The sequence below is a fragment of the Sugiyamaella lignohabitans genome, chromosome B (assembly GCF_001640025.1).
Source record: "Sugiyamaella lignohabitans strain CBS 10342 chromosome B, complete sequence".
Classification (NCBI taxonomy): Eukaryota; Fungi; Ascomycota; class Dipodascomycetes; order Dipodascales; family Trichomonascaceae; genus Sugiyamaella; species Sugiyamaella lignohabitans.
In genome coordinates, this window is record NC_031674.1 from 2368769 (window position 1) to 2383889 (window position 15121).

At 41.1% G+C, this 15121-nt stretch overlaps 8 protein-coding genes and 1 non-coding gene across 9 annotated transcripts; 4 read left to right on the forward strand and 5 right to left on the reverse strand.

Annotated features, from left to right (window-relative positions):
- Nucleotides 1–215: 215 nt before the first annotated feature.
- Nucleotides 216–647, forward strand: AWJ20_2749 (uncharacterized protein; the record flags this gene model as incomplete). Its single annotated transcript, XM_018879715.1, has 1 exon — nt 216–647. The coding sequence occupies one exon, from the start codon at nt 216–218 to the stop codon at nt 645–647; it is 432 nt and encodes a 143-aa protein (XP_018737605.1).
- A 560-nt stretch (nt 648–1207) lies between these two features.
- OPT2 (Opt2p) lies at nt 1208–2920 on the forward strand (the record flags this gene model as incomplete). The annotated part of the gene is made up of 1 exon (XM_018879717.1): nt 1208–2920. The coding sequence occupies one exon, from the start codon at nt 1208–1210 to the stop codon at nt 2918–2920; it is 1713 nt and encodes a 570-aa protein (XP_018737606.1).
- A 79-nt stretch (nt 2921–2999) lies between these two features.
- UFD1 (polyubiquitin-binding protein UFD1) lies at nt 3000–5099 on the reverse strand (the record flags this gene model as incomplete). Its single annotated transcript, XM_018879718.1, has 1 exon — nt 3000–5099. One exon carries the CDS (start codon nt 5097–5099, stop codon nt 3000–3002), a length of 2100 nt encoding a protein of 699 aa, XP_018737607.1.
- A 304-nt stretch (nt 5100–5403) lies between these two features.
- Nucleotides 5404–7551, reverse strand: GAL4 (galactose-responsive transcription factor GAL4; the record flags this gene model as incomplete). Its single annotated transcript, XM_018879719.1, has 1 exon — nt 5404–7551. The coding sequence occupies one exon, from the start codon at nt 7549–7551 to the stop codon at nt 5404–5406; it is 2148 nt and encodes a 715-aa protein (XP_018737608.1).
- Nucleotides 7552–7871: 320 nt separating this feature from the next.
- Nucleotides 7872–8552, reverse strand: AWJ20_2753 (uncharacterized protein; the record flags this gene model as incomplete). The annotated part of the gene is made up of 1 exon (XM_018879720.1): nt 7872–8552. The coding sequence occupies one exon, from the start codon at nt 8550–8552 to the stop codon at nt 7872–7874; it is 681 nt and encodes a 226-aa protein (XP_018737609.1).
- A 212-nt stretch (nt 8553–8764) lies between these two features.
- Nucleotides 8765–8863, reverse strand: AWJ20_2754 (the record flags this gene model as incomplete). The annotated part of the gene is made up of 1 exon: nt 8765–8863. It is a non-coding gene; the product is annotated as a tRNA-Lys (tRNA).
- A 485-nt stretch (nt 8864–9348) lies between these two features.
- Nucleotides 9349–10482, reverse strand: AWJ20_2755 (uncharacterized protein; the record flags this gene model as incomplete). The annotated part of the gene is made up of 1 exon (XM_018879721.1): nt 9349–10482. The coding sequence occupies one exon, from the start codon at nt 10480–10482 to the stop codon at nt 9349–9351; it is 1134 nt and encodes a 377-aa protein (XP_018737610.1).
- A 1465-nt stretch (nt 10483–11947) lies between these two features.
- MNN2 (Mnn2p) lies at nt 11948–13606 on the forward strand (the record flags this gene model as incomplete). The annotated part of the gene is made up of 1 exon (XM_018879722.1): nt 11948–13606. One exon carries the CDS (start codon nt 11948–11950, stop codon nt 13604–13606), a length of 1659 nt encoding a protein of 552 aa, XP_018737611.1.
- Nucleotides 13607–14538: 932 nt separating this feature from the next.
- Nucleotides 14539–15063, forward strand: AWJ20_2757 (uncharacterized protein; the record flags this gene model as incomplete). Its single annotated transcript, XM_018879723.1, has 1 exon — nt 14539–15063. The coding sequence occupies one exon, from the start codon at nt 14539–14541 to the stop codon at nt 15061–15063; it is 525 nt and encodes a 174-aa protein (XP_018737612.1).
- Between the last annotated feature and the right edge of the window lie 58 nt (nt 15064–15121).

Consider the following 15121-nt stretch of genomic DNA (forward strand, 5'->3'; position numbering starts at 1 on the left):
GATGCATGGTGCCTTACTATGCAAAATGGAGGAGATAACGTTATACGATGCAAGATCGGTCAGTTGAGATTTAGTTGCCGAGAGTTGAAGCTACTATCCGTGTTTATCTATGTAAATTGTAATCCTCCAACATATCCATGAAGGTCTATAAATACGTACTATGGGACGACCCAGAATTACAAATTCGCACTCCCTTAGGTTAAGTACTTTTTACTATGGGCGTCGTTGAAGAAGTCTACACTGGTCCAGTGTCTAACGAACGATATGAGAAGAACTCTCGTGTAGTTGAGATCTCGTTGGATCAAAAGGAAGCGTTTTATTCTCGGTTCGGGCACTCATATAATGGTGACAATGCGGATCCTGTCAACAAGAATTTTGAATTTGTTTGGCAAAAGGCTTTAGAATTGTCATACCAAGAAGCTATTGATATTTTAACAGAAGCAGAAGAATATCATGACACCGACTCAAACTTGAGTCATGAGCTCAGCACCAGAATACACTATAATCTCACCAATGAGAAAGCAGCAGACGAAATGGAAGTAAAATCTGATGCTGCTATGATCAGATATTGGTCTCCTTATGCTGAGGTGAGGTCCGTGACTGACCCTTATGATGATCATGACGCCCCCATTGAAACTATTAGGTAAGGTTCCTGAATGATCTTCATGATCGACAATGCAGCCACTAACGAATTTAGGTCATACGCAGTAGGAATTGTGTTTGTGATAATCGGTTGTTTCATTAACTGTTTCTTTGAACCACGTCAACCGAGTATTTCAATCTCCCTTGGAGTACTGCAAATTTTCATTGCAATTTTTGGGAGATTGTTTGCTCTCATCATGCCTAATTGGGGGTTCACTTTGTTTGGCACGAAATGGCGGTTGAATCAAGGTCCATGGACGGTAAGTAGATAAGCTATTCTATCATGCTCAAGATTATCCTAAGATTCAGTTGGATAGAAGTGGCTGACCGTTATCACATGCTAACACTACATTTGTAGTTCAAAGAACAGATGTTTGCTTCTATAATTGTCAGCTCGGGGGCAACCTACCCCTACGCATTCTGGAACATTATGGTGCAAAAACTTTACTACCACAATGACTGGGTTTCTGTTGGTTATCAGTTCCTCTCTGTTCTTTCTACCCAATTTATTGGATTTGGATTTGCAGGTGTTCTGCGAAAGTTTGTCATCTATCCTACAAGGGCAATGTGGCCGACCGTGCTTCCAACTATTGCGTTGAATAGAGCGTTGGTTTCTGAGGAGTCCAAAATCGCAGTGAATGGATGGAAGATTTCAAAATTCAAGTTTTTTTGGATGTTTTTCATCGGTAGTTTCTGCTATTTCTGGATACCGGGATATCTCTTTTCGGCCTTGTCTAACTTTGATTGGATGGTCTGGATCAAGCCTGACGACCTACTACTGAATACTATTACTGGTTTCTACGGCTTGGGAATCAATCCAATAACAACATTTGATTGGAATATTATTTCTTTTAACTCTCCCCTTGTCTGGCCCTTTTATACGCAACTCAATGCATACATCGGAACAGCTATTGCTGGATGTATTATTATTCCTGCTGTGTATTACACCAATTATAAGTGGACAGCGTATATTCCAATTAATACCAACTCCCTATACGCAAATGACCAAACTCCTTACGACGTCACTCAAGTATTAGATTCCAAAGGATTGTTTTCAGATGAACTCTATCAAAAATACTCACCTCCTTATTATTCTGCTGCTAATTTAGTTGTGTATGGAGCCTTTTTTGCCATATACCCTTACGCTGTTATCGACCAAACTCTTTCTAATTGGACCGGTATAAAAGGAGCATTCATTGATGTTTACAAGGGGCTAATTGATAGAAAGAGGTCAAATTTTCACAACCAGAAGGATGGATTTAGTCAATGCATGTCACACTATAAAGAAGTTCCTGATTGGTGGTTTTTTACAGTTCTGCTTATTTCTCTTGTTCTCGGAATCATCTTTGTAGAGATTTACCCCACAAATACTCCAGTATGGGGAATATTTTTTGCTCTCGGTATTAACTTTGTGTTCTTAATCCCTCTTACTTTGATCTATTCGTCCACTGGTTTTAGTTTTGGTCTCAATGTACTAGTTGAACTTATTGTAGGATATGCCCTTCCAGGTAATGGTATTGCATTGATGATTATCAAGACATATGGATATAACATTGATGGACAATCAGAAAGTTATTTGAGTACACAGAAAATGGCCCATTACACGAAGATTCCTCCAAGAGCTATATTCAGAGCAATGATACTTGCTACGTTCATACAGTGTTTTGTTAGTATTGGAGTTGTGAACTTCCTGATTCATAAGGTCGATGGAATCTGTAACTATGAAATCCAAAGCACTAAGGAGAAGTTCCTCTGCCCTAGTGAGAAAACATACTACAGTTCTTCAGTAATTTGGGGTGTTATTGGACCTAAATTGGTTTTCAAGAGTATATATCCTATACTGAAATGGTGCTTCCTTATTGGGGCTCTCATCCCTGCCCCTATATGGTATGCGAAGAAGAGATTCCCTAAACAACTCAAATATTTCCACCCCGTGATTGTTATTGGAGGTTTCCTAAACTATGCTCCATATTCCCTTGCGTTTTATACACCAGGTATATTTGCAAGTTATGCGTTTATGGTGCACATCAGAAGAAGGTATTTCGGATGGTGGGAACGTTACAACTATGTGCTTACTTCTGCTCTCACAGCTGGTGTGGCATTGTCCGCAATTATTATCTTCTTTGCAGTACAATATCATCCAAAGTCTGTCTCTTGGTGGGGAACAGAGGGGTATGCTAATAATACAGATTTGGGTCTCGGAGGTGCCCCGCGGTTGACTCTTGCAGAAGGAGAGATATTTGGTTTCCCCTACGGACAGTTCCCTACTAATTCGTAGAAATTTATGATGGTAATCTTTTTATATGATATGTATTAATGCAATTTACGATATAAATATAGGCAAAGGGGTGCTACAATCATGTGTAATTCGACTCGAGCCAGCGAACTGCTTCTGATTCATTGCCTTTGGCTTGTTCGATAGCCCTCGCACATGAAGCATCAGAAAATATGCCATTCTGGGATTGGAACTGAACAAACAGCTTTCGCTTAGTGGCAGTTTCATCAACACAAAACCAAAACTTCTTATTGGCGGACTCAGCCATTAAAAACTTGACATCAGTAGACATAATCTCAGCTATAGACCTTTTTTTGGGTCTTGTCGAAGCGCAGTGCTCGTTCATACACCACGGTTTTCCGCATCCTCGTGTGAGCTGGATAACATACCTTCGCTCTATCCGCTGTTTAAGCTTAGAACCGTCTGAATCAAGAAGAGTGGAATGCAACGGTCCGTAACAAATTCCACAAAGCCCCAGAACATTAGATGAGGTCGAAGTGATCAAGCGCGGACAATTTGCATTCGAGCACAATATGGGAGCCGGTTCTCTCAAACGATCTAGTCTATGAAACTCAAGATGGGTTTGCAGTTCTTTGAGTCTAACTACTCGTTTACAGATTTCACAATCAGTAGTTCTATTGCCACAGTATGACTCATGTCCAGTCAACCCTTGCAGAAAATCTGCAGCCGAAGCTAACTCTTGTGGAAGTAATATGTGGCAGAATCTACAAATGTGCAGCTTTGCTGGACAATTAGTAGCTCTATGCTGAGACAGTAGAATATGATTTGCATGATCTGAACCGCATCCTGGACAACTCATGGCAGTGTGGAACCAGTCCGAATGAAGCTTTTTAGAGAATTCTGAATCACCACTTGTATTATGATCGTGGCAGTGCCAATGAGTAGTTGGGATGCCCTCACGGCGAGAAAAAACCCTCCCACAGCCTTCTGGACATAGAATATTGTTGCGTTCGCAGAATGCAACATGCCGAGCAAATGAATGGATAGAAATCATCTGTAAACAATTGGTACATTTAGAAGTGTTTGAACTTGACTCCTGACCAGAATCAACATAGTTTACTGCCTCCGTTTTAGCTTGAATAACGAAAGATGCCGGTGTTTGGTAGCTGATAACTTTGACGTAAAATATAGCCTGTAATGATGATTGATTAAGATTACGATACTTCTCTAGAAACGGGTCATCTGAAGAAACTGTTAGGGATGTACCGGGAGAATTCAAATTCGACCATAGAAACGAGTCAGGAGAAATGTTTGCTTCCTCCAAACCCATGAACATCACCAAAGATGAGCTGTCATCAACTGATATATTGTCGAGTGAGACCTCCAATGGTAGAGAGTTATCATTGATGTCATATGCAACTGAGAAATAAGCAACTTCACTAGGCTGTAGACCCTTCACATTTACTGGATGCTCGTTTACTGACAAAGGTATTGGATCCCGTCGACCGGCAACTGACGATTGATTAGAGTTCTGTCCACGTATAGATCCACTGACCGTCTCCCTTGATCCATTCGAATTTCCATCGTTTACTTCAATTACTTCCAAATCTAAATCTGTATCAATGATGCAGACAGCATGTGAATTATTTGTAGGTTCGAGCTTTTCTATCGTAAAATCAATGTTTTTGCCAGGTAAAGATGGGTGAGAAACCGTTAGAACATCACCTTTTGTCAAAGCTGTGAACGAGCCATGAAGCCTGGATTCTAGCAATGATTTCCAGTCAACATTTTCTACTAGCTCGCCAGTGCTGCTAGTTTTTAAAGTCAGACTAGTTCCTTTTGGTAACGATACCAGATTGATGAACAGTATATCATTTGAGTTCTGTAGACCTAAATTCCGCGCAACCACTGCTGGAACTTGCACAGTACCCTCCTCTGCTGAAAATTCCCTGACTCCGACGTGAGTTACTTTCTTATTCAAAGGATTCGTCAGTTTGAACAGAAGAGGCGATGGCAACAAGCCTGCATCATTTGAAATTTGAGACAGAAGACTCTCTAAAGTTGAAGGTGGCAACAAGATTTTGTCAGTATGGGAAGATTGTGAAATGGTTGACGACAACGGCGGAGTTGAGAACCGACTGGCTGATCTATCACTAACCTGTTCTTCAGGTAAAAAAACCTTCAGCCTGCTTGACCAAACAATTGGCAAAATATCCGTCATTGTATAATGAAATGTGTTAGTGTTTTCGTAAAAACGAAACAAGCTCCCGTCAGCTAGCCTTTGGTAACTCGTACTTTTATAGCCATAGGCGTAATTATAAATCAACTTCGAATGTCTTCTTTCGCTATTTAGAAGGCGAACTGTATTACATAACAATGCACATCGTCGATCACGGGACCCTGATTGCATTTGCCGAATGGAGTCAAACTCGCGCAGGAACCGAGTGTTGAGATGTTTGATCCCAATATCCATTTCATATCTACATATCTACATTTCACATTAAAGTCGTATATATCTTTTCTTTCTATAAACCATCAGAAAGAATGTTAAAGGAAGCAGGATTCGAAACGTCAGCCTCACCTTGTTGACCAGTGTAATCTATAAAGCCATCAAAGAAATACGTTGATATATCTGACATGAACTCAGCTTTTGCAACCGGGCTAGTTTGTGTCTGAATATAATTATCAATGTATTTTCCGCACAATCGATCGATAACCTCCAAGAACCGCAAAGCGAGTCTATTGTCTGCAGAGAGCGAGCATAACACTGCTTTCGTTTTTTCAATATCATCAAACCAGGCTGGACTGTTTTCAGACGTAGGGTCGGCGCAAAAACAAATAAGTGGAATCATACAAGCTTGAAACAGGAAAAACACAGCATACCAGACGGAAATACTCGACAATTGCCCCGTGCTAACAAATTCTTCGACTGAAAGAATGGTTTGGTGAGCATTCTGAAGACATATCGTTTTGCATTGAAGTTCCGCTTCGCTTGTTGGTGTCGAACTAGATGTATCATTTTGAGAGTTTGTGGACAATATTGTCTGAACAACAAAAGGTCTGAACATAATAATACGAAGGTTTTTATATCTCCAATGAAGGCGATATCTTGACAAGATTAGGCCTGCGATTGTTGCATCATTCAATTGACTTCCAGCTGTGTAGTGAGATATGGGAGGGCCATTCTCTGCAAACCAAGGAGGAATATCCCTTATAAATGTGTCGATCTGCTTATCCATTTCGAGAACCTCCTCGGCACTAGGAATAGGCTTTGATATAAGTCTATTGTAGAGAGAACTTGTTTGAACTGTAAATTTAGATTGTGCTATCATTCCCGAGTAGATCGTTGGTCTGTCGCGTTCAACTGGTGTGATTGTGCTCAGCGCTGTCAAATCAGACTCATCTATGTTCATCGGTAGCTTTGAATCAATAGTTGAGATTTCCGGGAGATTAATTGGACGGCCAAATGTTACTGATGCACCGGCATCAAAAATATAAAGCCCCCACCACAAACGCCTGCGCATTTCTTGCTTTAAAAGACCACTTTTCCATCCTGGGAATTCTCGGTACATACCCAAACCAAGTGCCATTCTTACTGCCAAACCAAGATAATTCCAGCTAGTATTTGGCTTATTCCTTTTTTGAATATAGTTAGTCAACAGGGTCAGAGCGACCAACAATGAAAGGCTACCTGTTTCAAGAATATTGGAGTTAATAAGACCCTTGGCGTTTTGATAGAAAGTCAAATCAGCACTCCCTTGTTCACTATTTAGGCACCAAGCACCCAGCGCCAATACTGTATTAAGTAGAACCTCCCATACATCTTCTCTGGGTTTAGGCGCTCTCCCTTCGTAGATGCTTCGGAAAGTTTCTTCATGCATAAATGGATAAGAAGTGTGATAGAATGTGAAATAAGCGTCCACTATAGTGTTCGTCATATACCCTCCGACAAGGGCTGTGTCAAGTTTAGATATCGTTGGGTCCCTTGTATCTTGATCTGTCTGTCTGGGTGGAACCGTAAGATCCCAGGGATCAATCTTCAATGCTCGAAGTAATACCGAACCTGATGCGATGCCGAAGTAGCCCGTTCCTTGAGGATTGATAGATAATGCCGCCATTCCATCTGATAGATCGTTTCCCCAAACATCTTCTTCTATCCAGTCAAATCCATCTGCTTCCTCGGGTATGTCTTCACTAGGCTCGGTTGGCCTATGAGCAGGTGACATGATTATACTATTCGGTGTGGTAGTTAAAGAGTTCGGTGCTGAGCCACTTGTTATTGAACTGCTCAGGTGTGTAGTAACCGACGGGGACGTTTCTTCCTTGATTCGCATAGAGCTTATTGAGTTTGAACTTTTAAGTGAAGAACCACTAAACACATGACTCTGTCTGGATATAAGTTTATCAATGTCATCATTCGGCAACAACTCGTGAAGAACCGCTTCAAGTTTCCGACAGCGATCTTCCATCTTCGTCAAATAGCTCCGCGTTAGAGGAGACCGCATTGTCCTCGGCGAATAGGAACATTCTCGGCCATACTGAACACATTTACTACATGCCGGTAATTCCTTGGTGCATTTTAATTTACGGACTCGGCATGAGTCGCATGCTTGTTCAATATCTTTATCAGCCTGAATTTTGGCTTTGCTTGGCTTGTTGAACGATGCCGACATATTCCAATAATCAAATGGTAAAGATATTTGACTACTCCTTAATTTAACTTCATAACCTTGTTGACTTCACTGCTTACTATATTATTGAACCTGTTGATAATGCCAATTTTGTCGCTTTGCTTTCTAAAGTAATGTCACCTGATATGCGTTTCATTATTTGTCACATGACTGCTTTACAATCTAATGAATTGACGAAGAAGAGATATTTATTAAAGAAACAGAAATTAAATAATTAAAAATATAAATAAAATAAGAAGCGGGTTGTCAGCTAAGAGATTCACATCAATTGAAATGAAATTGATTGCCTGCCGGTCCATGATTTAGAGATGGCCAGGTTCCACCTGAGCTGGCCGAGCATGGACCATTTCAGCTGAAGCTGTATGTACAGCATTTGGTGCAGTTACAGTTGCGTTCTGAGAAGCGGGCACTTGAGCTTTGTTAGCTCCACCCCCAAGCCAGTGATGCTTTTCCGATGTCGTAGATTGTCCGTTTTTTTGCAGGTTTTCAAGACCCCTTTTCTTCAAGAACTTTTCCAACAGGGCTGAATTCCGTGTGTTCGATTTATATACCGCAGCTGCTAGGTCACCAGCAACAGGGACAAAACCAAGTCCGGCATCAGCAACTAAATTGGCCATCATTTTTGATCTTTCCCAGTTTGGTAAACCCCCATCAATCTTTTCACATTTGTTTATCGTCTGAAGACCCAAATAAAGATTAATGGCCCATCCAATGAATGGGATAAGGCCAATCAAGACAGTAATACCACAGTTAAACCCACAAAGGTTGAATACAAGTTCATAATAGTATGCTCTGCGTTTCACAGCTTTTAGAACATTGATGTCGTTATTGGACAATCCTTTCGGAATTTCCTTCTTGACCTTTTTGCTTGTGACTTTGCCCTTTGTGTCAGTTTCTTCTACTATAAAATAATAGGGGTCTTCCGCTCCAAAAGCATGTTGTAATTCCTTTCCAACAAAATGGTTGATAAGTTTAGAAGTCATTTCTATCGAGTTGTTTGCAAGTCGAGGCAATAGAATATTGTGTTTCTATAGTGAAACTGATGAACAAACAAGCCTCCCATTTATATTTCGATCAGCCTCATCAAGGCGCTTTAGATTGCTAGACCGATGGGGCTTTATGCGTCTTGATCAACCAGGGTCTAGTGCCGATAATCCCACCGAGCTTAAACATATTTGCTGTGTAGAAAAAAGTAAGCCCTACGTGGGGGTCGAACCCACAACCTTGTGATGACTTTTATCTTCATACAGAAGTAAGTAAGAGTCACACGCTCTACCGATTGAGCTAGCAAGGCCAATTGTTGATTTTATCCAACTTTGTATACATTGCTACTGGATCACATTAGTAGTTTTAAAACTATATATGGACAAATTATAACGATAAAGTTTCTATCAGCTTCATATTACTGTGAAATATCACTTCAGTTTCCTTGATAGTTCTCAAAAGGACTCAAATTTGGCTGAAAGTACTTTGAACTGCCAATATGGAGTGATGCAGGACGAAAGTTTGAGACTGCGGTTTTTTCCCCTGAAGGTTTACGACCCGGTAGCTAGACCGTCTTCCCGTGTACTGGCTGAAAATATCGAAAGTATTCTTGATATTCAAGGGGCTTTCAATGGCATCCAATATACTGCAATCAAAATAGCCAAAGTAAACAGCCTGCAATCATGTACATACGAGTTATCCTCCTGGTGACAGATAAATGATGGGCTTCGAAATTATTGAGTTGTATTAATTATGAATATAATATGACTTTAAACATGATTCATCGGTTGATATCTAGAGAGCCGTATTCAGAGCCCCGACAGCTGCAATGTTCGCTTCGTAAATCTTGTTCTCATTAAACAGAAACATCCTGCCCGGGTCGGTAAAACAGAAATTAGCAACTCCACCTTTGATCAAGATTTTTCCAATTAAAACTCCATCACAATTCCAGACGTGTATACCGTCTATACAACCGGCATAGACATTACCTTTAGTATCACATTTTATGCCATCTGGAGCTCCACAATCAGCATACGCAAATACTCGTCTGTTCACAAGAGTATAAGGGGCACTTGTAATGAGGGAGTGTGGTGATTTGACAATGTCAAATGCATAAATAGTTGCTGCTGCATCGTGAGACGTTCCACCTACTCCATTGTATATTTGGGTATCAGTTATGTAACATGTTCTATTATCAAACGAAAATGATATTCCATTTGGTTTATGGATCCCGTCTGCAACAACTCTCACAGAACCATTTTTGGGGTCGAAACAGTAGACTTGATTAGGTAGCATTTTTACAGATCGAAGACCCTGGACATGACCGTAATTAGGATCTGTGAACCAAACGGAGCCGTCCAAAGGGTATATTACAACGTCGTTAGGCGAATTGAATGGCCTTCCATAAAAATTATTAAGAAGTGGCTGCGAGCGATGTGATTCAAGTTCCATTAAGACCAAGCTTCCAGGGGTATCTCCCTGACCTTGACAGCATAGCAATACACCTCCTTTGTAATTCGTGGCACCATTAGGAGTTAAAATCTTAGGTAAAGTCCACATATTCTCCCATTCATAACATCCGTTGTCTTTTTCCTTATCAATTAGTAGTCTAGATATTCTGATCTGTTTCTGTTTCCCTTCATTTTTATGCTGTTGGAATTGATTAGAGGTGAAGTAAACCTCCCGTCTAGAAGGAATCCATACCCCTGCTTCGTGGGCAAACGGATAGCTATCCTCTTGTGCGACAACTCGAAGTGAAGGATTCTGGCCCAAGAGTTCAGTGAACTCTGCACTATAGGATACAAATGGCTTTTCTAAAGAAAGCTTAGTGAACGCCGGTGGATCAGCTCCACGATTTATAGAGCGCGGATCTACGACAGCATTTGAAACTGCATCAACATACAAGACATTCGGGAGTATTGGGGCCATCCTTGAGAATATAGCTCACGGTTGCAGATGCTAGTATCATACCCACATTCTAAACGTGTCATAGATTGTTTTTTTATATTATAGGACAGATGGGCAGCAATTTAGATTGCTACCATTCAATCACCTAAGTGTGCATTTAGATGCAGGGACAAATATGTGTTTATGCATGCGTCGAGTAGTACAGTGATTTTTCGGGACAAATGAGGGCTAAAACCTCTACCAAACTCATCATCTCAAGTTTCCGCGTGATACTTTCCGGCCCAGAAGCTTGACTGGTTTTGAGTTTAAACGCTTTGAATAAGGATGCTAATCTTAAGAAAGTTTGATTAGCCCCACTCTAAGCTTGAAAGATACGCAACGAGATTCAACGATAGCTTTTAGTCCAAATCAACTACCAATAACTGAGCACATATCTCAATTAGATATAATTGCCAACTACACTGGCTTATGCAGCAGGACAGGTATCCTTTGTAAGACTCCGACCAATGTGGGCCTCAATGAGTTTCCTTTTTCAGTATCCTCTTATCCTGCTTTGTGCGTGGCTGTATATCGTTTCTATAAAAACGTGTCTTGTCTTGGCTTGACAGGTAGGAGCATACGTTTCCATGTCCTTATCGAAACTAGCCTTGCATGAAATTGTTTTAGGAATGTCAGATTTATCCGTAGTTCGAATTATCTCATGCTAGCCACTGATATGTTTGGGAATAGATCGCCCAGGGTTGGTTGATCACCGCCATACGACCTATTTTTGTTGGGATGCTGACCCACTAAAAACTGAGCAGTTCGCTTGGCACTTTGGGCAGCAAACACGGGTTGTCTAGTTCTCTGGATGGTATTAACTTTTTAAATAGTGCTGACAAGACAGAAAGTTGGTTTAAAATAGTGATCGCACTTCATGTGTTAAAGTCAGGAGTTAAATGTGTGCCTTATCTTGTTCACATCGCTATCTACCGTTCTCGTATGACTGCAGCGCGTTATATGTCGATCATGCATCTCAAGTAGTATATCTAAGATTAGCTCATGGCGTTTTAAACAACATGCTTTTTTTCGCCTGAATGATACATACTTATAAGGGTTAATAGGGAACTCACAAATTCCTACTAGATAGCTCTTGTTAGGAACAGTTGTATTGTGCTAAAATGGTTAGCTTCATTCAGCCCCTTCGTTCCTAGTGCTGTTAGTTATAACACAGTGCTTCTTTCTATTTTTAAATGAGCAGATGCCCAATTTCAGCTTCATAAGATAATTCTCTAAAAACTCATCGAGCCTGGGTTCTAAATCACTCTTTAAAGGAACACGCATTCGTTTCAGCAAACCGATTTTCTTGAACTCTTGTTTAGTTATTAGTGACTCCAACATGTTCAACGCGAGAAAAGCGCTCCGTTCCACATATTCATCAATAGTCATTGTTGGCCTATTCTTTGTGGCTGCCAGCCTATGGGACTTTCACAGCAAAAGGCATTCCATGGACTGCTGGACAGGCCAAGCCATCATCGAAAAGTCACAAAATCAGCCTGCCTTCCTTATCGAAACGCCTGACAACTTTATTCAGAAACCATTGAGTCGACAAAAAACAGGATACGATGAAGGAAGTAGATATCAGGCTTCTCATGCTTCACCTCCTGTTATGCTAACAACCATATCATCAAATGATGCTGTGCACTCAACGTCTAGTTTAACACCGCCTAGGCAAACTCAAAAGGCATCTCAAAGTTTCGTCGATCCTCTTGATGTTGGTAATCGTATCTATCATATCCGCTCACTAATTCCGCTGTTTGAAAATTACCGACCAATAATTGAGCCTCTTGGGAAATACAAAAATAACACGAAAGCACCGGAAAAGGCACACGACCAGAAGTTCCCTATATTTACCAAAGAAGAATTGCGAAACTACCTTGAAGTACCCGAGTCTGCAAAATATAACCTCACCAAATCTCACAAGGATACTGTGGACCATTTGCCATCTTCTTATCCAGGTGGCATATTTAAAGGCAAAGGTGTGGTTTTTACATCAGGTGGGAAATATTTACCTATAATGGTGACATCGTTGAGAATGCTTCGACGGGTTTCACCACTCATCCCAGTGGAGGTATTCTTAGGTAGTAAAGACGAATATGAGCCCGAGGTCTGTGATAAGCTGTTTCCAAGACTAGGTGCTAAATGTATTGTATTGGAAGATGTATACGGGGTAGAATTTTTTAATTCATTCGATATACAATCTTATCAGTTGAAATCGCTGGCGATCTTGGCGTCCTCTTTTGAAGATGTTATTTTCATTGATGCTGATAACCTTCCACTTCGTGATGTGGAGGAGTCACTCTATCAAGAACCATATTTAAGCACAGGCTACATTATCTGGCCAGATTACTGGTATAGAACCACATCCACCCATTATTATGACATTGCCGGTATCATACTGGGTGAACGTGTACGAGGAGATTTGACAGTAACAAATCCTGGCGAGATTCCACAAGCCGACTTGAAGAACGCAATCCCGAATAAAAGCTCAGAATCAGGCCAGATAATGATATCCAAGTCCAAGCATTACAGAAGCCTCTTGCTGACAGTCTATTACAATATCAATGGATACACAGCTTACTATAAGCTATTCAGTCAAGGAAGTGGCGGTGAGGGTGACAAGGAGACATTTATTGCAGCAGCACTTGCTTTGGAAGAGCCGGTATACCAAGTCAAGACTGATCTCAGGCCCGCTGGAAGATTCACGCCAGATGGTTTTCGAGGTTCCGCTATGCTTCAGGCAGTCCCATACGACGACTATGAAAAGCACGTTCTTAAGACCTGGCCAGAAAATGAACGACCACGTATACTTTTTGTTCACTTCAACATGTTTAAACTTAATTTACGGCTATTACTCGAAGGAGAACCAGATCATTATACCACAGACGAAAACCGAGTCAGATACTGTGGCAAGCCTTCAGATAACACAGAAATCTTCGACTATCAAGATATTGAATATTACATGTGGAGGGAGGTCACATGGGCAGCATGTGATATGCCTAAGTTGGGAATCAATTTCAAAGATTGGAAGAAGTCTGATATGAATGAGATGTGTACAAAAGCTAAAGAGCATCTACAGTGGCTGGTAAAGACGCATAGTTCATAACTTCGCCCATATATATCGAATTACACAAGATTACCTTGAGATACCCAAACTTATTATGGCCCCGAATATAGGAACACTAATAAAATATTAGCTACAATCAATGTCAGAACCACAGTGTCCTCGTCCTTCTGATGAACCCCGTCTATATCCGTTAGCACCTATTCGGAATACCGCATGCGTCCATACGGGAAGAATTGGTTATCAGATTCCAGTTCCGAGTAAGTTGCATAATGGATATAGATGACGAGGTTGTTGAATTAAATCACCATCTATAGTGTGTTTACCGTCCCGATGCGCGTTCAAGTTAAACGTTAAATTAGACGTCTGGCGATCTGCTGTAACGTTACATCTCAGACTCTTTACCGCTCTACCCCACTATAATCTTCCGGCTGTCACCGTGCATATGTCGCATTGATACCTGCATTTTGGACACATAAATATCAGTAGTCTGTCTCTGATTCTTGGGACAGAATCATCAATCAAAATAAAATAAGTAACAGTTAATAGGATGCCGGAACCCTTGCCTCATAGATACCATGATCAAGTCGAAAGAGATGGATTTGTAGTCATCCGCAATTTTTTATCTCCTGAGGAGATTGAAGAGTATAAAGCAGCATCGGAGAAGGCTATCCAAATCGCTCGCGAGGGGAAATGGCCTGCTGTGCGTACCAGAGGTAAGTCATTGTGTAGGATCAAACTTACACAGACCATACTCCAAAGCCGAACTAACCCAAGTGATAGGCAAGCAATTCCCTCCCTGGCCCGAAAATTTCAGTCCTGATATTTGGGGATTGTCTGGTTTGCTTCATCCAGACTGGGACCCTGAGTTGGCAGAAAAGTTCCAAAAGTTTTATGCCAATGAAAAACTTCTTGATGCTGCATCTGATATTCTCCAAACGCCTCGTGAGAATTTGGCCATGGAACTTCTCAACATGCTTATCAACCCCCTGACAGATTTTTCCCTGGAATGGCACAGGGATGATGTAAAGGCAGAAGCCTCTGCTGAAGAAGAACTTGAAAAGTTGAAGATCCCAGATGGCGGTACTCAGTTTAATCTCGCTTTGTGTGAAGATTCTTGTCTTATAGTAGTGCCTAAGACCCACAAGAGAGCTCGAAATGATGAAGAACGACGGATAACAACTACCGACGAAAGGAAAGGGGTGATTGAAGGGGAGCTACTTGTAGAATTGGGCCCGGGAGACTGCGTGTTCTACAATAACAACATCCTACACCGAGCCACATACAATTCCAAAATCAAGAGAATCACCCTTCATGGGTCTTATGGCCATGCTATCAATGGCAAGGCAAGGGCACAGAATATCCTTCAATTTGGACAGGCCGAATGGCTTCCCAGATTTCAACCCAAAGATCCCAATCTTCAATCACTTCGGTCTCACTTACAGGTCTTGATTGATGAAAATAAAGGCAAAGACCTTAAGTATTCTTTAGACGGTTGATAGTTACATTATTACAGCTATATGTATGGCAGGACCAAGTATAACCATATTACCAATT